The sequence below is a fragment of the Lontra canadensis genome, unplaced genomic scaffold (assembly GCF_010015895.1).
Source record: "Lontra canadensis isolate GAN:19392208 unplaced genomic scaffold, GSC_riverotter_1.0 scaffold173, whole genome shotgun sequence".
Lineage (NCBI taxonomy): Eukaryota > Metazoa > Chordata > Mammalia > Carnivora > Mustelidae > Lontra > Lontra canadensis.
This window is the reverse complement of record NW_022631167.1, coordinates 896641-919590: the sequence shown is the minus strand read 5'-3', so window position 1 is coordinate 919590 and position 22950 is coordinate 896641. Positions and strand designations below refer to the sequence as shown.

The following is a 22950-nucleotide window of genomic DNA, read 5'->3' as shown; positions in this document are numbered from 1 at the left end:
GTGCTCAAAGCATCGGTTCTTGGTTAGCCCCCAATTTTCCCAGTTTCCCATCACCGGCCCAAAACAATTGCCACGTGAGTGCATTTGTCCGTTCCGTGGGTTTTACTGAGCATCTACCAAGTGCCAGGCGCTGTGTGGTGTTACAGAAATGCATACTTTGGTCCCTGCCTTTGTTCATCCACAAAGATAACTGGCGAGGTTGATCAGAACCCTTTAAGGTACCCATCCCCCTACCTGTGCAGCTCAGGCTGGTCTTGACTATCCCTGCTTTTATGCTAAGCAGCTCTTTTCTCCCTAGCTTCCAAGGAATTTTAGAAAAGAAATGCAGAGTAATGGATTCCCCAGAACAGATTAGGAAGCCTTTAGTTCAGCTGTCCTACTTTTCAGATGGAAGTGTAAGGCTCCAAGATCAGGTGGCTAGGTAGCGCCAGGCCATGGCCACATGCCAGGTCTCCGTCTCCCATCCTGGGCTCTCTCCACGTGGCCCCTCAGCATTTTGCTTCCAGAGGTCCCCGATCTCGTTTCATGAGTATCTGTTCCCTCAACCGCTGCCTCCAGCATCTCAGAAATCCCTCTCCTGGACACAGTTTACGTTTACTATGATGACCACTGTTTTGCACTGGTCTCCCCTGCTCCCATTCCCTGCTTTTCTCTCACTGCCTAGCAATAACCCCATCGCATTCCCAATTTGTTTTCACAGCTCCCACCAAGGCTGCTGAGGATGCGCCCCCTGCTGGTCACTCAGACGAGGCGGTGCTGCCCCCGGGGGGGAAGGTCACAACACCAGCAGCCCAGAGACGCGGAGACCCAGGCAGACTTTATTGGCTCGCTCACCGCCTGGCCTTGATGTGTGTCTACTGGGGTTTCAGACAGATCTCCGCCTCCTCCCTGCCACCGTGTGCCTTGCCAGGACTTCTGGGTCGCCAGGACTTCTTTCCAGACCAGACTTGTTGCTATGGCTTCACTGTGTTCAGGAGACTGGTTTGAAAGGTGAGGGGATACACAGTGTCAGTGGAGGCTCGTGGCAGGCTGGTGGGAATGTCTAGGCAGACTCCGATCCACGAGAGACCATTTGTCCGCCCACCCCTCCTGGTGGCGGAGGGTTGAACTCGGGTAAGTCTCCGTGCCGGCCCGGGGAGGGGGCAGTGAGCTGGTTCACGTTGTTGGCAAGGGTTTGGCAGTAGGTTGACATTCAGAACGTGCACCCCCTTCGGCACAGGGATTGCACGGCATCTGCTTCGCCGAGCCCTTGTGAGAGAGACTGGGGCAAACGCCAGGGACGAAAGGATGCTGGTTACAGTCTTATTTGTGGTGGCAAAACAATGGAAATGCCTTAAAGGTCCATAAAATTGAGCTTCAAGGATGAGATGTCTGTGCTATGAACTAGCACATGGCATTTAAAAAGACGGAGAGGGGTCTAAATGTACAAACCTGGAAAGATTGCCAAGACAGACTGGGAGGCAAAGCAAGTTCAGAGGAAGGTGATAATGTGGTTCTATTTATGAGAAATAAGAAAAAGTGTGTGTGTCAGGGTACAGTAATATATAAGAAAACATATGTGTCCCCTGAGCCTGCCGCATGCCAGGTAACGTTCTTAACGTTTTACAGGCGTTCATCCACTCACTCCTCAAAAACTCCGAAGCCGTGAGTACTATCATGAGCTTCCTAGTACAGATGGGGAAACTGAAGCCTGAGGAGAATGGGTAACTTGCCCAGGAGTGGGGCTGGCCTGGGGCCTCAGGTGGTCTGGCCCCGGAGCCTGTTTTAAACCACTATATCACCCGCACACACGCTGATCGGGGCACAGGATGGAGGTTCCCCGGGGAGGGCTTATGGGGCAGGGCCAGAGGGGATCCCTTAGCTAGAGCTCCCGAAGGACACTGTAAGACACGCAGCTGCGGGGCCAGACGGGAGCCCAATTGGCAGGCCTCGGCGAGGAGGTCCAGCACACAGGTCTGGCTTCAAAGGCCACAGCTGCCACGTTCTGTGTGCGCCCTTCTCCAAAGCCCAGTGTCCGTCACCGCGTGCAGGCGACGACAGCCGCTGTTGGGCGCTGTGAGAGGTAGGACACCTGAGCAGGTCCGGTGGCCCGCAGAGTACAGGGCCCATGGAAAGGGCTCATGGACAGTGTCGTTATCCTTATGACTGTTATCCCAGCCCCTTCCTGTCTCTTTAAGGGATGGAGACTATGTCACAAACCACCGAACCACAACAGTTCCTGCCGGAGTGATCCTCCTCTTTGGGCTCCCAGGGGACCTGCAGACCCCTCCCAACACACTGGGGTCTAGCCATGCACTCTGGTGTGTCACCTCACTGTGTCCCCAGAGTCTGGCCCTGCAGCCAGCAGTCCGTGGTTGAGGGGGAGCTGAGGCAGAGGGCAGACCGTGGGGCGGGCTTGGGAGCCCTGGAGAGCGCGGCCAGCTGCTTCCACGGAGGTGAGGTCGCCTCATGGAGTGCAGGGTGCACCCCGCTCAGCGAGGGCGCCTGCGGGGGGTGGGGGCAACGGGGCTTCCCAGGCAGAAGCGGGATCAGATGGCCCCTGGGCCCACACTGACCTGAAGTTCACCATGCCTGTCTTGTCACCCAGCTTCTTTATCAGCTCCCTGACTTGGTGCAGGTTTACGGGGACCTTGTCCTGCTGAAGGGGTGGATGGACCGTGCAAGGTCAGCAGCCCCCCGACACAGACAGAAAGACAGACATACACACAGACACACACACCCAGACAGACAGACGTGCAGACACACAGACACATGGACAGACATAGAGATATGCACAGACACAGAAACACACACACACAGAGACACACACACAGACCCACGCAGACGGATATTCACACATACAGATACACAGACATATAGACAGCACAGGCACACACAGACACACACAGAGACAGACACAGAGATACACAGACACACACATGCAGACACACAGATATACACAGACATACACAAATATACACAGACACAGATAAACACAGACACATAAACACACAGAAACAGACACATATGCAGACACAGACACACATACACACGGACGGACAGACACACAGACACCACCCCCCACCACCCCCCTGGACTATAGCCACAGGGGTCAGCACACCTGTATCATGGCCTTCCGGAAGTCCCCCACAGGCATCGTCATCATTCCTTTAGGGTTCAAGCTCTTGAAGAAGTCTAGGACTGTGATATTGTGCTGGTCGGCATAGCTCTGAGAGAAGCAGGAGACACCAGGAACACACAATTGATTTTAGAACACCTACTCACCACCCACTGCCCCACCCGCCGCTCCCTGCCAAAGGGCAGCCTGGCAAGCGGAGGGGAGGTGTACGAAGGAGACGGGGGAGCCCAAGTCTCCTGTGTGTAGCGGTTGCCTAAGCCCAGGAGCCCCGCACAGGGTGAGGCGTGGCGAGCTGCCCTCCATGACGGCTCTGGGGGTTTGCTCGCTTTCCAGGAGCCCCCACTCCATGGAGCAGGATCTCCAGACAACTCCAAGGAGAGAAGGATTAGAGTCTCTGCTGTTTGTTCTGTCTGTCTATCATTCATTTATCATCTATTACCTGTCTCTCCATCCATCCAACATCTTCCTATCGTCCATACTCTTTTATAGAATGCATTGTACTAATACACCGTGAACACCTCTTCCGTATCATTCAAACATTCCTTTGGGGTCCTTCCGAAGTATGTTTACATTTCTCTTCCCCTCCCACTCTCGACAGGCCTTTGAGGCCCAGCTGGACTGACAGACATTCCCGCAGATAGCGTGCTGGCTGGGGAACTCCTCAGGGACCAGTCCTCAGTCCCCTGCTCTTGCCTCCCCACACTAACCCTTCTGGGGTGCACTGCCTCTCCCCCTGGAGGGACCCTACTTCTGCATCCTGAGCGGCTCAGCTGCTCACAAGTCCATGCTGACACCCACTGGCACCACAGGCCAACACGTCCCAGGTGACTCTCAGGCAGCTCGACCCTCCCAGCGGTTGCCAGCCCTGGGGGGGACCCCACGGGTGAGCCGCCATGAATCCCGTCCCCTCCACACACGCAGCTCCATGAGGCAGACACTGCAGAGCTAAACATGGACATTCCCTAACCTCCCTTTCAGCTAGGTGACTGAATGGGATGCGTCTCACCAAGCAGCCAGGGGAGGCTTGTGTGAGAGCTCCGATTCGGAGGGAGCAGGCCGGAGGCAGCTGTGGGGTGGTCCTGATTCGGCAGCTGATTCCCCACTGGGCAGCCTCCCGTTCACAGCAGAAGCTGCCTCCACACTGGCAGCCCACGTGGGGGATTTGGGGAGCTATTTCTGGAACCTAAACTAGGAGTCTGTTTCTTCAACCCCCCTCCACCTTTCTGGGGTCGGTCTCTGGTAATATATCCCTCTTTGCTTAGCTCAGCTAGAGTGGATTGTGTGGTCAACAACAAGAACTTGGACCAGCTCAAGAAGGGCCCGTGGCTCTGGTAGGTGCTACGGATACAACCCATCATCGTCCTGCCCTGGACGGTTCAGAGAGGGGCTAGCACTCCTGATTAGGGAATCTGGAAGGGTCGCCTGAGGACATGAACTTGAGTAGAGACCTAGAGGAAGAGTAGAAACGAGTGAGACATAGAAGGCAGGAGGAAGGGTGTTCTAGGCAGAGGAACGTGCGTGTGCACTGGCCTGGGGTTGAGCGAGAATTGGTGTAGATAAACAGGGAGAAATCTCGTGGGGCTCAACTGTGCAGAGCCCGTGGGGAAGGCCAGGCAGAGAGGGTGCGGCCAGAGAAGACTTTGCTTCCCCTGCCAATTTTTCTAGTCGCTTGGGCTAGAATTTTTGGGGTTATCTTTGGCTCTCTCCTATCATGACAAGCCTTCCTTCTCCGAACACACACATACTCACACACACTCACACGCGTGCACCACGTACCCAAATATTCACCAAATCCTGGAGATGCCCCATAATGGTATCTGCCACATCAGCCCCTCCACTTCCACTGCCACTCTCAGGCAAGGCACCATTCTAGAATGCTGTTATCATACCTAGCATACGATCACAGTGTCCTCATTGGCGTTCCCACTCTCATCTTTACCCTCTTCGGTTCATTTCCTCTCCATTGCCTAAAAACTTATCCCTGAGTCCTGCTGCATTCACATCGCCCACTGCTCAGCAACTATAGCTGGTTCCCTACGCCCTGTGGGATCAAACCCCAACACTGAGCCCCAGCCAGCCCCAGCCTCCCTGCGCAGCCTTGACTGCCAGGCTTTGCAGGAGCCTAGAACCATGAGGTTCTTCTGCTGGAGCCGTGTGGTCCTGCCCATCCCCCAAGCACACGGTGTGTACCACCCCCAGCTCCTTTGCTGGTGGGAATCCTACTCCCAGAACTTCCTCCCTGTCGCTGTCACTCACCTGAATCCTTTCTGCTCTTCAAGGCCCTTCCCCAAGACGTGTCCTTTTCTGTTTGCCTAATCCCACAGTGGCCTCTGCTCTGGACTTGAATGATATTTGCTGCCTTTGGCACTCATTTACTATTTATCATATATCTATGAAAAGTTACTGCATCTGTCCCATCCTCCCAACCAGACTGTTGCCCTCCCACCCCACCCCGAGGGAAAGGACTATGTTTTCCATTGCACATCAGGTTTGGTCTCTAATCTGGAATTCTTATGAGATTCCTAAAGATTCTATGCTGTTTTAAACACGGGGTGGGGCCCCCACTTCACATCTCAGAACTCCATTCCTGTGGTTTTCCCTTGGTTCCATCTGATGTCATCTGACTCATGAAGATACTTGATACCCCCTTGCCTTCTAGAACTTTCCACACAATATTTTGCACGCAGAGCTTTTCAATTTAGTCCTGGAGGCTAAGGCACAGAGCAGACCAACCAAGGAGCAGGAAGCTGCCCCAGCAGCACGCAGCCCACAGGACCCACATCGGAGGGGCATCACCCCAGATAGCAGCCAGTGTGCATCCAGCAGGGGCCTGTCCATTGAGAGCCCGGAGTGGGAATACCAGCCTGCGCTGGACGCTCCTCTGTGAGGTGATCAGACCTCTCGAGCGTCCTTACAGCTTTAAAACTGATTTCTCATTTCCATGGGTTCCATCTGCCTCCTGTGATCTGAGACTTGAGCTAGGAGCAGGTGACCACGAGATAGAAAGGATCTGAGAGTCTCTCCTTAGCCAGAGCCATCCAATAGCTGTCCTCACCACGGCGGGGGCGAGGGGGCCGGGGAGCGTCTTGGCCATCCTTACCAGTCATTGGCAAGAGCTTGCCTTTGCTGGGCGCTTATTATTGGCCAGGCATGGCTCTAAGCCCTTCATGTGTGTTTAACAGAACTGGCTCTCCATAGCCCTCCTGGGGTGAGTCGTGTTGTTCTACCCGTTTTGCACGTGAACAGATTGGGACTCAGAGAGCCTTGGTTGGAGGAGCCTGGCTGGTAGAAACCATCCTGTTCCAAGACCGGCCCTCCCCTCCCCCTCAGCCAGGTCCCAGATGGCCGCTTCCTTGGGGAGCCGGGAAGCACTGCTGGGGGAACCAACATCCACAAGGAACATTCCACGTCTGAGACGATCCTTGTCAGAAAGGACTGTGCAGACGCTTTGGGGGAGGGGAGCCTCTGGGTCCTTGGGGTCTCGGGGAGGAAGGCAAGGGCTCACCTGGATCAGTTTCATGGGGTTCGTCCACTGGAGGAGCGCTTTCTTGGCAGAGAAGCCTTGCACGGACTTGTACATCACATCCAGCTGGGGGTGGATGGCACACACCCCGTCCAATATTTTTAGGAACTGCTCAGACACCAGCACGTTCTGAGGCGGGAAGAGAGGGGACCCAACATGAGGAAGCCATCCACTGTACCATCTCCAAGTCCCGGCCCCCCCCCTCCCCACCTCTCCACCCCCTCAGACCAGCAGGCGCATCCAAGCCAAAAGCAGAGGTTTTGGTTTGGGGATTTTTTTTTTTTTTTTTGGAGGGGGGCATCTTTTCCAGCTTGTTCTACAGTACTGCTCCTAGCCTGGATTCCTTCGTTGTTCTCATAGCTTGCGATTTGACTTGTAAGGTTCGCATGTGATTTTGATCGGCTGTTCTGGCTGAGGGCTGGCAGCCCGCCCCACACTGTCTGCTCGGCTCTTGGAGGGCGAGCCTCAGTGTCTGTGTGTGACAGATGACTCCCAGCTATGGGGGTAGGAGACGGCGCCCGAGACAAAAGCCCTGAGATGTCTGTTTCTACACCATATTGGACTTTGGAGCAGATGCCCCGGAAGAGGATTCCTCATCCCAACCACCCCATCCTGGCTCAAAACCCACTGGGAACTCCCCTTTTGGAAGTGCCCTCAGAGCGGGGTGATAGGCCACTGGAGAAGACGTGTTCTGTGAAGCAGTGTTTGACCCAAGCGAGCCTTCCCTGGTTGGGTGAGCCCGTCTCATTCCTCAGATGTGGTTCTGAGGAATTATTTGCCACTTCAGATAATTAAACCTATGCTTAAGGGCTGAAGGCTTACCTCATCCCAGTTTGTAGATATTCTAGAGAAAGTTCATCTACAGTGAAGGGGTTCCAACACTGTTTAGAGTTACATCAGGAGAGATGACAAAAGGGAGGGAAAAGTCTAATTCAGACCTGTCTGAGCTGAAAGGCTTATAAGGGGGCAGGGTGATCCCAGCTCGTGGCATCGTGTGCCATCTGGGGTTAGCCAAATAGCACTGTTTCTAAACATTCCCTCAGATGGCAAGACAGTGCCTGAGGGCATGCCTTCCAGCCTGCACTGGGGCAGGCTTGGGGGGAGAGCAAATGCCCCAGAGGCAGGGTGGGGTGGGGGCTAAGGCAGCATGGGCCGTGCAAGGCCAGAGCTGTTGGGTGACAGTGGGCGAAGGCCCCCGAGACAGACAGACTGTGAGCAAAGGTGGACCCCAGGGCAGGGAGCGTGGGGAAGAGAACAAAGGGAAAAGAAAAGCAGGGGTGTTTTTCCAGGGTTTTATAATCTGTGGCGAACCTAAGTCCAAATTTTACTTATTATTCAGTTCCAAGGAGCCTGTTCTTAAATATTCAAGGTACCATCACTAATATTATTGCACAGCGATAAAATCTTGGCAAAACATCGTATCTGTGTGACGTTAAAATAATGCACACGACTTTAACACCGTCTCTTGATAGAACTCTAGAGTAAGAGGCAGAAACCCTGGGTTTACCCTTTGTTGAGTTTTTGGCTTGCCTTTGTGATCCTGGGCAAATGACCTAACTTCTTTGTTTCACTTTCCTTATATATAAAAGGATGAGGAAAAGTTCTTGTTATGGGTTGAACTGCGTTCCCACCAATGAGATACTGAAGTCCTAATCCCCTATACCTGTGAAGGTGATCTTATTTGGAAATAGGGTCTTTTTAGAGGATGGAGTCAAGATGAGGTCATTGGAGTGGGCCCTAATCTGCTGTGACTGGTGTCCTTCTAAAAAGGACATTTGGATACAGAGACAGACATGCACACGGGGAGAGCGCCGTCTGAAGCTGAAGGCAGAGACCAGGGTTATGCTCTTACAAGCCAAGGAACATCCACGATTGCCAGCAAACGGCCAGAAGCTGGGAGAGGCATCACACCCTCTTCCTCACAGTCCTCTGCAGGAGTCAATCCTGCCAACACCTTGATCCTGGGCCGTGGTTTACAGAACATTTCTATTGAGTGAGCCCCCGGACTGCAATACTGTGTTCAAGGTCGCTCTGGAACATAAGAAAACTCCACCCACCTCCCAGAGTGGGGTCTGATGAGCCGAGGCATAGAAGCTCACTTGGGGGGTGGGGGGACCAGTGTAAAGCGGAGGACCAGCCACCACCTGTCTCATGATCCAGGCAAGAACACCTGGCCCAGTGTCGTCTCCTCCTCGGGCCTCCCTCCTCTTTTGGGGGGTTAACCCTTACCTTCTACTTTCAGGGGGCCCATGTCATGGGATACAAATAGATTATGTGTGTGTTACTACACAGATTCTAAAAGTTCTGCGATTCTGGAACCGTTCTGGAGCCAGGGCTGTCCACGAGGGCGGGCGGTGAACAAAGGCTGCTCTGGGGATCCCTTCTTGGTCTCTGCTATTTCTGCTCCCAGACCCACTCGGGCTCCGGTCTGGGATGTCACACCATGAAGTTATTGACGGAGTGGCTGCTCCTGCTAAAAGGACCCTGAGAGAGGGCCAAGTTGTACCCCAAAAGGAGTGACCTTGTCATGGAGCACTTGTGGGAGGGATAGAGCTCTTGGTGCCCCCGGCATGTGCCCTGGTGCGAGCAAACGCCGTCTGATCACTCACAGAAATGTCGATCTCTTCCATCTTGGATTTGGGGCTCCTCTTGATGGACAGGATGAGTGAAACAGCCCCATCCATACTCAGAGGGTTCAGGAAAAGCTGTGGGAAGAGGGACAAGAGACGCGGGGGATAAGGTGGGGACAGGAGAGGCTGGCTCAGAGCATGGCTTCCGTTACTTCCCATCAAATTGTCATCTCTATCTTCCACCCAGACTTCTCTGTAAGCACCCGTCTCCCTGTCTGTTTGTCCAGACATCCATCTGCTTGTCCATCTCACTGCTCATCCATTCATCTATCTGTTCGTCCGTCCATCCAGCCAGCAGACCTACCATGTGCCAGTTGCTGGGAAACGTGCTAAGGGACGCACAGGCAGAAAGGACAGGTCTCTGTCCTCCTGCAGCTTACAGTCTAGAGAGGGCCGCAGGCAAACACGTGAATGGCATCAGGAGTGCAATGAGGGCAGTGACAGAGGCACACTCTGGTACCACGGAAGCCAGGAAAGGGGCATCTGACACCAGGGAGGGGACATTTGAGGTAAGCCTTACAGAACTAACGGGGATTCTTCTGGTCTGGAAGAAGCTGGGGCAGGACCAGAAGAGGGAATGAGATGCACCAAAGTAGACAGGGGTAGGCAAGTGCAAAGGTGCAGAGGTATTTGGGCAATGACAAACATCTCTTGAGCAAGAGCCAGAAGAACGAGGCCACAGAGCTTCACAGGGACCGTGAAGGCCTAGCTGAGCACGTAGGGCATGATCCCAAGGCAGCTGAGAGCCGCTGAAGCTTGGTGTAGTGGTTAACAGCAAGGAACACGGAGCCCAGTGGCTCTGCTTCCTAGTTTGCTGGCCTTGGATTGATTCCCTGACCACTGGGTACCTATCGCTTCGGGCCACTCTGAGGTTCCAATAAATCAATTCAAGCAAAGCATTCAAAAGAATGCATTGTACCCACTAAGCAGCAAATGAATGTTAGTTATTATTGTTGAAGGCTTTCTGCCAGGTGGTGTCTTCATGAGGCAGCCAGAACTTTCACTGAGCACCTACTCTGTGTCCAGTGTTTCCCCGGCTCCGACGGACTCGAGAGAGAGAACATGGACTTCGTAAGGCTTAGCTTCTAGAAGCCTTTGGTTGACTCACTTCCCTGGGGAAATCCTTATTTTTCCAAGAGTAGGGAAAGGAGGGCCATGCTCGACGTGGAGAACAGGAGATCATTCCAGGCGCAAGATTCACGTGGCTCCCACCTACGCCCCAGCTGAGAGGTAGGTTGTAAGTTGTGTTTAAAACTTTTTCCTTTCATTTTAAAACATTAAGCGAATTTTACATATATTTAAACACATGACAATATGTTTAAACATTTAAACAACGACCCATGGTCATTATACAAGAAATTCAAAGAGAGGTAGAAAAAATGTTAAAATCACCAGTACCCCATCCAGTAGAGAAAACCCCCGTTGCCATGTTGCTGAGGCAACATTTCAATCTTTTACGATTCGGGTGCTCTGAACTTGGCTTCATGGTTCCACGGAGGCTGAGTCCCAGGCAGGCTGCATCGGTCAGTCTCTCTTCTTTGAGTTACTCTTCCTCTGGCTCGGGCCGGACCTCACTGCCACCTCTCGCGGTCCCCAGCCGGTCCCCTCTGCTCCCTTCACGGCTAGGAAGCTGGCTTCCTCTGTGCAGAGCTGAGGTGCTTGTCCTCTGAGATGACAGTTCACTGTCACTGACTTCGAACTCCCGTCCTTCTCCACCAGCAACCCCACATCTGTGGCCCCCAAATCACCCCCTCTCCCATCTTGAGGAATTTGGAGTTGCAGCGGGAAGCCAGGCGAGGCTGACTTCTTTGCCTCTCTTGAGCTGCAGGGCCTGAGCTGGTCACGTAGGCTCGGCTTTCCCATATGACAGGTGGCACGCATGGAGCCCATGCTGGAGGGCCGCGTGGGGGGCAAGAAGCCAGCCCCCTAATAGGCACTTGCCTCATGGCAAGAGCCCCAGAAAGGGAAACTGGTAATGGAAGGCCTCCTTTATCATCTGTTTTCTAACTGCCCAGGAGCTTCTTTTTTTTTTTTTTTTTTTTAAGATTTTATTTATTTATTTGACCGAGAGATCACAAGTAAGCAGACAGGCAGGCAGAGAGAGAGGGGGAAGCAGACTCACTGCCGAGCAGAGAGCCTGATTCGGGACTCGATCCCAGGACCCTGAGATCATGACCCGAGCGGAAGGCAGAAGCTTTAACCCACTGAGCCACCCAGGAGCCCCCCCCAGGAGCTTCTATGTTAGATATTAGCATCTATAAGCCAATCTATGTATTTATTTATTTTTAAAGAATTTATGTATTTATTTGACAGAGAGAGAGAGAGAGTGCATACAAGCTGGGGGTGGGGGCAACCGGCAGAGGCAGGCACCCCTATAAGTCACTCAATTTATAATGAAAGATGTAGGGATGCCTGGGTGGCTCAGTTGTTAACCATCTGACTTTGGCTCAGGTCATGATCCCAGGGTCCTGGGATCGAGCCCCACATCAGGCTCCCTGCTTAGCGGGAAGACCGCTTCTCCCTCTCCCACTCCCCTGCTTGTGTTTCCTCTCTCCCTGTCTCTCTCTGTCAAATAAATACATAACATCTTTTTAAAAATAAAATGAAAGATGTATTCATTCTTTCATTAATGGACATTCATTGGGCATCTATTATGTGTCCATAGGTACAAGGGGTAAAATAATGGGCAGAAGAAAACAGCGTCTTTGGTCTGGTGCAGCTCTCACACCAGTGAGGATGACCAGACAGTCAGCCACTGAAATGAGAGTCTACGGAGGAACCTGGCAAGTTCTGCATGAAGGGGTGAGCTGAGATCTGAGGGTCCGTGAGGACGGCTGCCGGAGCAGGGTGCTGAGCTGGGGCAGTGACTCAGGTAGGGGCAGGGAACAGTGGGGGAGAACATTACAGGGGAGGCTGAGCCAAGGCCACCGGGAGATCCGGGCCCTGGGAAGGGGGAGATGAAAGCAGCTCCTGAGGCCATGGCTGGACAGCAAGGGAGAGCACGGGGTAAACTGAGTCCAGAGAAGCACACCGGGAGGAGAGAACTGGCTCTGAACCATAGGAAGCCAGGCGGGGATCTAAGCCGAAGGGGACTAGATGCGGGTCGGGGTGGAAGTCAGACTTATGCTCAAAACACACACTCTGGCTTTAGTGTGGAGCGAAGTCCCAGGTGGGAGGAAGGAAGACGGGTTGGGAGATGAGCCCATGCACCAGGTGACAGCCGAGGGTGACATTAGGGTTGTGAAGCCCAAGGTGAATTTTCCCAACAATTCTCCCCAGCAACATGCAACCCCATCACCCTGCCACCCCTGCCCAACATACAAAGACACACACAAACACAGACGGATGCACGCACACACACCTGAACACGCGTGCACACACACACGGACACACACATAAAACGCCCTGCTCCCAGCTTAAGAAAAGACTTTACCTTCAGAACTTTGAGGCTCTCATTGACCTCCAGCCCTTTGCTGATTTTGGAGACTCCATCATTAGTGATGTCATTGCAGCTGATGTCTAGGTAGACCAGGGAGTTGTTGAGTCTGAGGACCTCCCCCAGGGCCGTAGCCCCCTCGTTCCCAAAGCCGTTCATAGAGAGATCCAGTTTCTGCAGGGTCGTATTAACCTCCAGGGAGGGGAGAGAACAGCGCCAGCAGCAAGGCTGCGGGTGACTCCACCAGCCACCAGGCCCTGGTTTCTCTCCCCTGCTGCTGTCCAGTTTGGGTGCCCCGTGGTCTCCAGGAGGGAGAGCTCCACTAGAATTTTCCAGATCCCTTCTGGTCGAGGGAGTAAGGACCTGGTCATTCCCTACCCTCTAATGAAACTGCCCTCTTAAAGTATTCCCAAAGATGCCACCAAGACCCCAGCAAGGAGCATTTGCCAAAGTAGGATTTATACTAAGGAATAAAGCACATCCAGGAATTGTGGGAAGGACACTAACAACGGGAAAGCATCGGATGAGAGCTCAACCATGGGGTGTGCTCATCCACAGGGTCATCAGGAAGAGGTTCGAGATGGCGGGATGGGAGGCCCTGGACGTCCTCACTGGCCTCAACACACCACTGCCAGGGAGCGCCTTACCCGGAGACCATTGCACAAGGCCACAGCTCCCCGCACGTGGAAGTGATTCCAGCTCAGATCCAGTGACTGGAGCCCTATATTGAGGGCTGGGGGAGGGAAGGAGTCATCTTAGTGTTCCCCAAATCCCAGGGAACCCATTCTCAGAGTTGACAGATATCCATGACATCGGGGAATAAGGACTACTCAACGGTCATGCGAAGTAAGACACTGGGGCAACAATGTTTGAGTTATTCACCGAAAGACAAAATTGTCAGAGGACTCCCGAAGCTGGCAACGACGCGGTAAAACAATCCCACTCGTATACTGCAGGCGGCAAGCAGATGGCTACAATCTATTTGGCAAATGTGATCTGGTCACAGATATTTGGCTCTTGGACTGTGTGTGCCCTATCATGCAAGCAATGTCACCTGTGAGACCCTTCCTAAGGAGACGGTGCAGGATATGAGATGAGTCCCATGCTTGCAGATGTTTAACCATGGCCTCACTTAGAAAAGTAACATCCGTGACTCACAGGGGAAGGGTCAAGCACGTAACAAACATCCATTGGTGGAATGTAATGCAGCCATTCAACTAATTGAGATGGTTGGAACCCAAGGGTTGTAGTTACACAGGGAGGCGGTGATGGTCTATTACATCACGTAATGTGGTTTTCTCGGAGAACTACATAGCAGAGGAGGCTCCAGAAAGCTTTAGGGACACCATCAGTTCTAAGTGGTGAGGCACCAGGCTTATCTAGAAGCTAGTTTGCATAGAAGTTGTACTTTTTTTTAACTTAAAAATATTTTGGGGGCACCTGGGTGGCACAATCTATTAAGCGTCTGACTCTTGGTTTCAACTCAGGTCATGATCTCAGGGTCGTGAGTTCGAGCCCTGCTTTGGGCTCCGCACTCAGCGGGGGAGTCTGCTTGGGACTCTCTCCCTCTCCCTCTGCCCTTCGCCAGCTCTTTCTCTCTCTAAAATCAATCAATAAATCTTTAAAAAAATATTTTTGCTTACGTGCTACCTAGGGTTGGGAAAACATCTTCTTGAAGCTCGCGATCATGGTTATTTGTACTGGGGGAGGGAGGCTTGCTGAGGACACCGTTGGAAAGGGGCTGAAGAACCCTTGAAACTTGGCTGGGCGAAGGGAGGCCTTCACCCTCAGACCCAGGAAAATGTCCTACTCGGTGTTCTTTTCCACGGTCAGTGCGCCGTGTACCGATTGTCTCTCGTGTCGACCACCAGGACGGACTTTGAGTAAAGTGCACGACACCTTACACCGTTTTGAGAACAAACGTCCCCCCTTCGTTCTCTTCTTATCCCTACTCCCTCTTCTCTGCAAGTTCCCTCCCTTACTGTTCCTTGTACACCTGCGTCTCTTCGATGACCACACAATTTAAATGTGACTTCTGTTCTCACCCCTGACTAGCTGTGTGACCTTGAGTGGGCTCTTTATTCTTCCCTTACTTCTGTTTTCTTAGCTGTGAAAGTGGAGGTAGTAACCCATACAAGGTTTTGGGGGAAAACCGATGTAAAATGTCTAGCAGGACGCCTATCCCATGACAATCACTGAATCACTGGCAGCCTTAATAATAATATTTTTTAAAAAGCTCATATACAATAGGAGTCTGTCTCACTTTCAAGTTGTTTTAAAATTTAGGGTTATTTATTTATTTATTGTTTAAAAAATATTTTATTTATTTATTTGAGAGAGAGCGCGTGCACACAAGCAGCGGGGAGGGGCAGAGGGAGAGGGAGAAGCAGGCTCCCTCCTGAGCAGAGAGTCCTATGCGAGACTCGGTCCTGGGATGCCGAGATCATGACCTGAGGTGAAGGCAGACACTTAACCAACTGAGACACCCAGGCGCCCCAAATTTATAGTTTTTAAAAAGCAATTTTATTTTTAAGTTATCTCTATACCCAACATGGGGCTCAAACCCACAACCCCAAGATCAAGAATTACAGGCTCCACCAACTGAGCCAGCCAGGTGCCCCTAAAATTTAGTTTTAACGTATTTGAACATCAGGTTTCAGATGGACTCAAACTGCCCCACGAGGCTGGTGCACTATGCTTCTCCCCTCTGACCTATCGGCCTGGACCCTTCTCTTGGGGAAGATGTCATTCACACCTCACTGAGCAGGTGGCAGCAGTGACATGGGAGAGTTCTACCCTCCTCCACTCCCTACCCCTTCTATCCGCCCCCCACATCTGTCACCTCGAGTACACACTTTGGTCCTTTCCTCTCTCAACACATTTCTCAGAGGCTATCCCTGCCCCTTTGCTCCTCACTCCATGGCTGCCAGCATTTTCCTTCTTTCTTTTCTAATTTAAATTCAGTTAATTAACTTACAATGAATTATTAGTTTCAGAGGTCAGTAAATCATCAGTTGTATGTAGCACCCAGTGCTCATGACATCACGTCCCCTCCTTCATGCCCATCACCCGGTTACCCCATCCCTCCACCTCTCGGCCCTTCAGCAACCCACAGTTTGCTTCCTATGATTAAGAGTCTCTTATGGTTTGTCTCCCTCTCTGATTTCATCTGGTTTTATTTTTGTCTCGCTTCCCCAAAGCTCCTCTGTTGGCCTTCTCAAGGACTCTGCTCTGCAACTACCTCCTCTTCCTTTCTCACGACCCATTTCTTCTTCTTTCCTTCCTATGAGTATTTTCCATCATTATGAGCCTTCCTGCCTCCATGTCCATCTTTCTGCCCCAGCCTCGTTTCTGAGAAGCTCCTGGAAGTGCCCACATTGCCATTTCACTTCTTTGCGGCCCATTTTCCGTTCTGCCTTCTCCAGTCAGGTCTTCACACTCAACGTCCTTCACTAACACAGCTCTCGTCAAGGTCTCCAATTACCTTCATGCTGCCGGGTCCTGTAGTCACTTTTCTGACCTCATCTTATTTGATGTCTACACAGCACTTGACCCACCTGAGACCACTTTCTCCTTCCTGAAAGCATCCCTTACTTGGCTTCTTGATACCTCACTTCCCCCTACTTAGCTGACCACTCCTGCTCAGGCTCCCCCTCCCGCTCTGGGACACGTGAAGGTGTCAGACTGGTCCAATGGCCACCATCTTAACTCCATCCACACTCCTTGCCTCGATGATCTCATCTTGCCCCATGGTTTTGAATATATTGCAATGCCTCTAATTCCCAGGTCCAGATATCCACTCCTGACCTGTTCACCAAGTTCTAAACCCATGTAGCAAACCACATGTCTCACCACAGATGACAGACGTGGCAAACATCACATGACCAAAACAGAAGTCTTGGCTCCTGACTCCTGTCCCTCCATAACATTTACTCCCTGAGTTTCCCCTTCTAAGTAAATGGCACCACCATCCAACCAGTTCCTGAAACAAAATAACCAGGCATGTATCTTTCTCTCTCCCTTTCCTTCATTCTCCACATCTGCAAGTCTTTTTGGCTTTACTTCCAAAGTCCATTCTGGATCCTTCCACTCCCCTCTGTTACTACCTTTCCCCTCAGCTCCAGCTATGGTCCCCTCTTGCCTGGACTGCAGTATTAGTCTCCTAATTGACCTTCTTTCTTACATTTTTTCTTTTTAATTAAAGTGCAATTAGCATACAGTGTTACGTTAGTTTCAGGTGTATGACATATCGATCCAACCATTCTATATATTACCTAGCGCTCACTATGGCAAGTGTCGCCATAGTGACACCATAGTGACAACGCTATTAAGATACTATTGACAGGGGCGCCTGGGTGGCTCAGTGGGTTAAGCCGCTGCCTTCGGCTCAGGTCATGATCTCTGGGTCCTGGGATCGAGCCCCACGTCGGGCTCTCTGCTCAGCAGGGAGCCTGCTTCTCCCCCCACTCTCTGCCTGACTCTCTGCCTACTTATGATCTCTCTCTGTCAAATAAATAAATAAAATCTATTAAAAAAAAGATACTATTGACAATGTTCTCTATGCTATACTTTTCATCTCCATGACTTACTTGTTTTATAACTGGCCATTTGTACCTCTCAGTTCCCTCCACACAGCTCACCCGTGCCCCCCACCCCGATCCCAGCAGCCACCAGTTTGTTCTCTGTATTTAAGAGTCTGGTTGTCGGGACGCCTGGTGGCCCAGTAGGTTAAAGCCTCTGCCTTCAGCTCAGGTCGTGATCCCGGAGTCCTGGGATCGAGCCCCGCATCGGGCTCTCTGCTCAGCGGGGAGCCTGCTTCCTCCTCTCTCTCTCTGCCTGCCTCTCTGCCTACTTGTGATCTCTGTCCGTCAAATAAATAAATAAAATCTTTAAAAAAAAAAAAGAGTCTGGTTGTCCTCAGCTGTGTTCTTCATAAAACTGCATAAACTTCACAAAACAGTTCCTCTAAACTGCGAAGCCGTCCGTGTCACTCCCCGACGCTAACACCCTGCGCTGACTTCTCATCACATGGGGAATGTGATGATGAACACGACTTCATGCGTGTCTTAGCCCACCAAGCCCCGGCTCAGCAGCGGCAGGCCACCTCGCTGACCTCCTCCTTCCATTCGCTTCCCCTGCCCGCTCTCCTCCCCTCTCCCCTGCCTGCTCTGCCACAGTCCCACCGCTCCCCTTCCTCAGACTTGCCAGGCTCTGCTCCTTCCGCCTGGCATGCTGAGCTTCCAGAACCTGGTTCTTCTTTGATAGTCAGATTTCAACAAAAAGCCACCTTCCTTGTGGGGTTTTTTCTCGCCACCCCACCTAGAGTAGCATCTCTCCTGCTAACGGTGATGCCCTTTTCTACTCATTTCCCCTAGGAATGAACATTTAGTTTCTTTCTTTTTTTTCTTATAACGAATCTGCAGTGAGCCTCCTCAGACATCTCTATGTACGCGTGGGAGCATCACTGAGACATGCACAGGTGAATTGTTGTATCATGGAATATATACATTTTCTATTTTACTAGATACTGTCAAACTGCTCCCCCAAACTGGCAGCTTCAGAGACTTCTTATTTCTCCCCTGGATTCAATGCACTGGGTATTCTCTAACTTGAAATTTCTGCAGCTTTGGTAGAGGACAAGGGGGATCTTTTCATTGTTTTATTTTGCATTTCTCTAATTGCTAGAGAGTTTAGGCATTTGGCTTTCTTTTTGCACTGCCTGTAGGATCATTGTTCTACTGGGAGTGTTCATCATTGTCCAAGGATCTGAAGGATCTTTTATCAATATTCTGAACACAAATCTTGTATATGATAGGATGCTGCAAGTGTGTGTTCTCTGTTGCTTGTCTTTTCACATTGTCCCATAACATCTTTTATCAGAGGCAAGTTTTAAACTTATCGTTGTCAAACAAATGAATCATTTTGGTGACAGTTTTCGCCTGCTGTGCCTATTTAATCACCCTTAGCCTCCCTGAGGTCAGCAAGTTATTCCTTCGTATGTTTTTCTGATCTTTGTAAAGTGTTATTTCCCACATTCAGATGTCGGCTCCACTTAAAATGTCTGGGGTGTGGCTTCCATCACTTTATGATTTGAGCATTCCATAACCATAAAAAACAGGGGGATGCAGCCCTGACAGGTGACCGACCGTCTGCCAAGTGCCTCTCCTTTGCTGGACCCTTCCCTCGGTGGGGGACTCACCCAGCATCTGGCCCACGTACTCTCCTCCCTTATCAGAGAACTGGTTGTGGCTGAGATCCAGCGTCTTGATTTGGTAATTGGCCTGGAGAAAGAAACCATGTAGAGAGGTGATTTTTGTCTTCTCTATGGCTGCAAATACCTCTCTCATCTCAGGGCCGTGTGATGGAGGGCTCCCACGCACCAAAAATTGAGTGGCCCAGAGCACATAGACGGAAGATACTCTCTTGCGCATTTTCTGTAACGGTTGATTACTCCTGGGGGGGTTTTGTCCCATCCAAACAGCCCTGCTGCTGCCGTGGCTGTTGTCAGGCTCGGCAGAGTCCAGATCCTCACCAGCTCCCTAGACTTTTGGGTGGAACTCACTGTTCTCTGCCCGGAGCCACCCGCCAGGCCGCCCACATGGCCCAGGGCCATGGCCCAGAGGGCTCTCAGTGGCACCCGCCCCTCACTTCTTACCGACAAGGCTTGGCACAACAGTTCTGCGGATTTGTCCCTGAAGTTATTTCCTGCAGTGAAGGTGAGGGGAGGGGGGCGTTTGCAAGGCTGTCCAGACCCGGGCTCCCTTGTCCTCCCGAGTCCTGGCCCTGCCAGGCTCTTCCTTTTGGAACAATCAGCCATAAGAAAGGTGGCAAGTACTTAAGCAAATATATGGATATGGAAGAAAACAAGAGAAAAGAAGGCAACTGTTTGCCTTTCTCTTTAATCTTCCTTGCTCTCTCTGCCTCGATAGGGCAAGGAGTTCCAGGAACCCGCGTACCGGCCCCTGTGCGCCCCCTGGTGGCGCCAAACCCTACTTTGGTGCCTAAAGTTAGTCGTGTGATAAAAAATAAGACTACAGTCGCAAGACCAGAGGGGACCAAGTGAGGCGAGCCCTTTGCGTCCAAAATCCCAGCTCCCTAAGCGCAATGAGCAATATCTTTATTCACAAAAGAATTTTTAGAAATATTGCAATATTTCTAAAAATGCAATATTTCTAAAAATAAAAATTAATGCAACACTTCTAGGATGAACAAAGTTTTAAAATTTTAAATAAAGGTAGGATCTGACCCTGCCCTTGCATGGCTAGGCCTCACTCACCTCACCACAATCTGTTCCTTTTGGATCTTGTTTTATATGGGAAGGGTTGATATTTTGTTCAGCACAGACTTTTTTTTTTTTTTTTTACATCGTTTTTGACTTTTACAAACATTGCAACACAGTATTATTTACTTGGTTACTGAGCTTTTCTGTGCCCCTTAAATTCTGGGACTGAGGCATGTGCCCTCCTTATTTTACTCTCAGCCCAGCACTGCTAGACAGTTTAAAAGATTTCTGGAAAATTGGGGTGCCTGGGTGGCTCAGTCGGCTGAGCATCTGACTCTTGATTTTGGTTCTGGTCATGATCTTGGGGTTCTGGCATCGAGCCCTGCATCAGGCTCTGTGCTCAGCAGGGAGTCTGCTTGAGGATTCTCTCCCTTTTCCCCCTCTCCTCCACTCACACGCACTCTCTCTCAAGTAAATAAATCTTAAAAAAAAAATTCTGGAAAATAAATGACATAGAAGTTTATCCCCAAATTTCTCCTTTAAACTTTTAATAATCTGTGTATCTTTAACACCCAAACAGTGCTTGGCACCTAACAGTGTTCTGTCAACATTTACTGAATGAATGAATGAATCCACCAAGACACAAATGTTTCTTGGTTGCATCTGTACCAGGGCAATAAAACGAGATAATAAGCTAGTCTAGGTATAAAATTAGGTTTCTAGCTATTCAAATTATTTTTACATCAATGGTTACAAATAGTAGAGCTGACTGTAAGTTTGATAAAATACAGATGCCTACATCCCTTCCTTTAAAGACTCTGATTCAGCAGCCTGGAGTAGGACTGGGCAATTTGTCTTTTTAGAGAGGTTTCTGTATTAGGTTAACGTTATATTAGAGGTCTTAGCCGATACAACTAGAAAAGTCACCGTAAGCTATAAATACTGGAAAGAAGAGACAAAACTCCCATTATTTGCAGACAGGATCACCTACCTAAACAATCCAAGAAAATTAACTGATGAAAATGTTAGGACTAGTAAGATAACTCGATAAAGTGACTGGGCGGGGGTAAGGTTTGCACCTGAGTGGCTCAGTCAGTTAAGCGTCTGACTCTTGATTTCAGCTCAGGTCCTGATCTTGGGGTGCTGAGCCTCATGTCAGGCTCTGTGCTGAGTGAGGAGCCTGCTTCAGATTCTCTCTCCCTCTCTCTCTCTCCTCCTCTCCTCCCCACCACTTGCACTCTCTAAGTAAATGAATGAATGAATGAATGAATGAATAAAGTGACTGGATATAGTATCAATGTGCAGAAATTAATAGCTCTCAGACATATCTGTAATAACCACTTAGAATATATGATAGAAAAGACATTCTGTTCATGCAGGAATAAAATGATAAAATACCTGGATCTATTATGAAATGTGCAAGACTTCTACTTCTAATGGAATAAAAGCACACTACTTTACTGAAGAAGATAAAGCCTTGAAGAAATAGAGACAAACCTAGTGCTTGGGATTTGTTCCCAAGCATTGACTTCAACATCACACATTTAACCATCCTCATTTACAGATAACTTGCTGAGAGCCAAAATGGAGACCGTATACGGAAACAGATTTTCCATTGGTAGAATTGTAACCTGCTACTGTCTTCTTCTTCTTCTTCTTCTTCTTTTTTTTTTTTTTTAAGATTTTATTTATTTGACAGAAAGAGATCACAAGTATGCAGAGAGGCAGGCAGAGAGAGAGGGGGAAGCAGGCTCCCCGCTGAGAGAGCCCGATGCGGGGCTCAATCCTAGGACCCTGGGATCATGACCTGAGCTGAAGACAGAGGCTTTAACCCACTGAGCCACCCAGGAGTCCCCTGCTACTGTCTTCTTAAATGAAGACATTAAATATCTCGAATACGTCAATTCTTTCCTAAATTAATCTAATCTAAATATGACCCCAAGCAAAATCGCAACAGTTTGGGTTTTTTCGTTTCTGGTTTTTTTTTTTATGGAACTTGACAGGATGATTCTAAAATTCAGCTGGAGGAGAAATTGCACGAGAATAGCCAAGATTACTTTGAAAAAGAAGGTCAGAATTTGTCCACTCAAATATAAAACATATTGTGTCGTATAATTATACAGCTAACATATTACATATTGTATACTTGATATATTTTATTAATTACAAATAATCATTAAACTAAAACACATGGCATATAATTCTAATATTCTAAACAAATATTAAACCAGTGTGGTGTTGACATAGATATAGACACAGAGATTAATGAAATGGAAAAGAAAATCTAGAAAGAAACCTGTATTTATAGGGAAGTTTAATATAAAATAAAGGTGACATTTCAGATTAATCAGTAAAGACTAGATTATTCAGTTGATGACGCTGAGGCACCTGGCTATTGGTTTTGGAGATACAGTCCTCATGCCATGAACAACAACAAGTTCCAGATATACTAAAGATTAGGGATGAAAAAACAAAATCACAAAAACATCTGAAGAAAATTAAGGAAAACATTTTTAAAATTCAAAGTAGAAAACAGTTTTTTGAGCAGGACTACAAAAATCAAGTCTATAAAAAAGTATGATGAACTTTTTTTTTTTTTTTTTAAGGAATTGACAATGGTAGGGCGCCTGAGTGGCTCAGTGGGTTAAGCCTCTGCCTTCGGCTCAGGTCATGATCTCAGGGTCCTGGGATCAAGCCCTGCATCAGGCTCTCTGCTTGGTGGGGAGCCTGCCTCTCCCTCTCTCTCTCTGCCTGCCTCTCTGCGTACTTGTGATTTCTCTCTCTCTCTCTGTCAAATAAATAAATAAAATCTTTAAAAAAATCACTTAAAAAAAAGAATTGACAATAGTAAAAAATACAAACTTAATAAGAAATCTGTGTAAGAAAACACCATAAGCAAAGCCATAGGTAACATTCTAACATTCAAGTGTGAATATGTATAATATATAGTTTCTAACACTCGATAATACAAACAATCCCACAGAACAATTGACATTTCATAGCGGAAAATAAAAATGGAAA

At 49.7% G+C, this 22950-nt stretch overlaps 1 protein-coding gene across 2 annotated transcripts in view; it reads right to left on the bottom strand.

Annotated features, from left to right (window-relative positions):
- Window positions 1-646: 646 nt before the first annotated feature.
- The window catches only part of LRRC74A (leucine rich repeat containing 74A), a 44022-nt gene continuing 21718 nt past the window's right edge, over window positions 647-22950 (bottom strand). The window contains exons 7-15 of one of the 2 annotated variants that reach the window (XM_032846208.1): window positions 19363-19412; window positions 18907-18988; window positions 13355-13440; window positions 12705-12899; window positions 9251-9346; window positions 6624-6770; window positions 3101-3208; window positions 2556-2638; window positions 647-978 (exon numbers count right to left, since the gene is read on the bottom strand). In XM_032846208.1, the coding sequence (XP_032702099.1) occupies window positions 954-978; window positions 2556-2638; window positions 3101-3208; window positions 6624-6770; window positions 9251-9346; window positions 12705-12899; window positions 13355-13440; window positions 18907-18988; window positions 19363-19412 (872 nt within the window). In that variant the 3' untranslated portion in view covers window positions 647-953. Of the gene's footprint in view, window positions 1090-2555; window positions 2639-3100; window positions 3209-6623; window positions 6771-9250; window positions 9347-12704; window positions 12900-13354; window positions 13441-18906; window positions 18989-19362; window positions 19413-22950 lie in introns of both variants that reach the window. The other variant, XM_032846209.1, reaches the window with a different exon arrangement.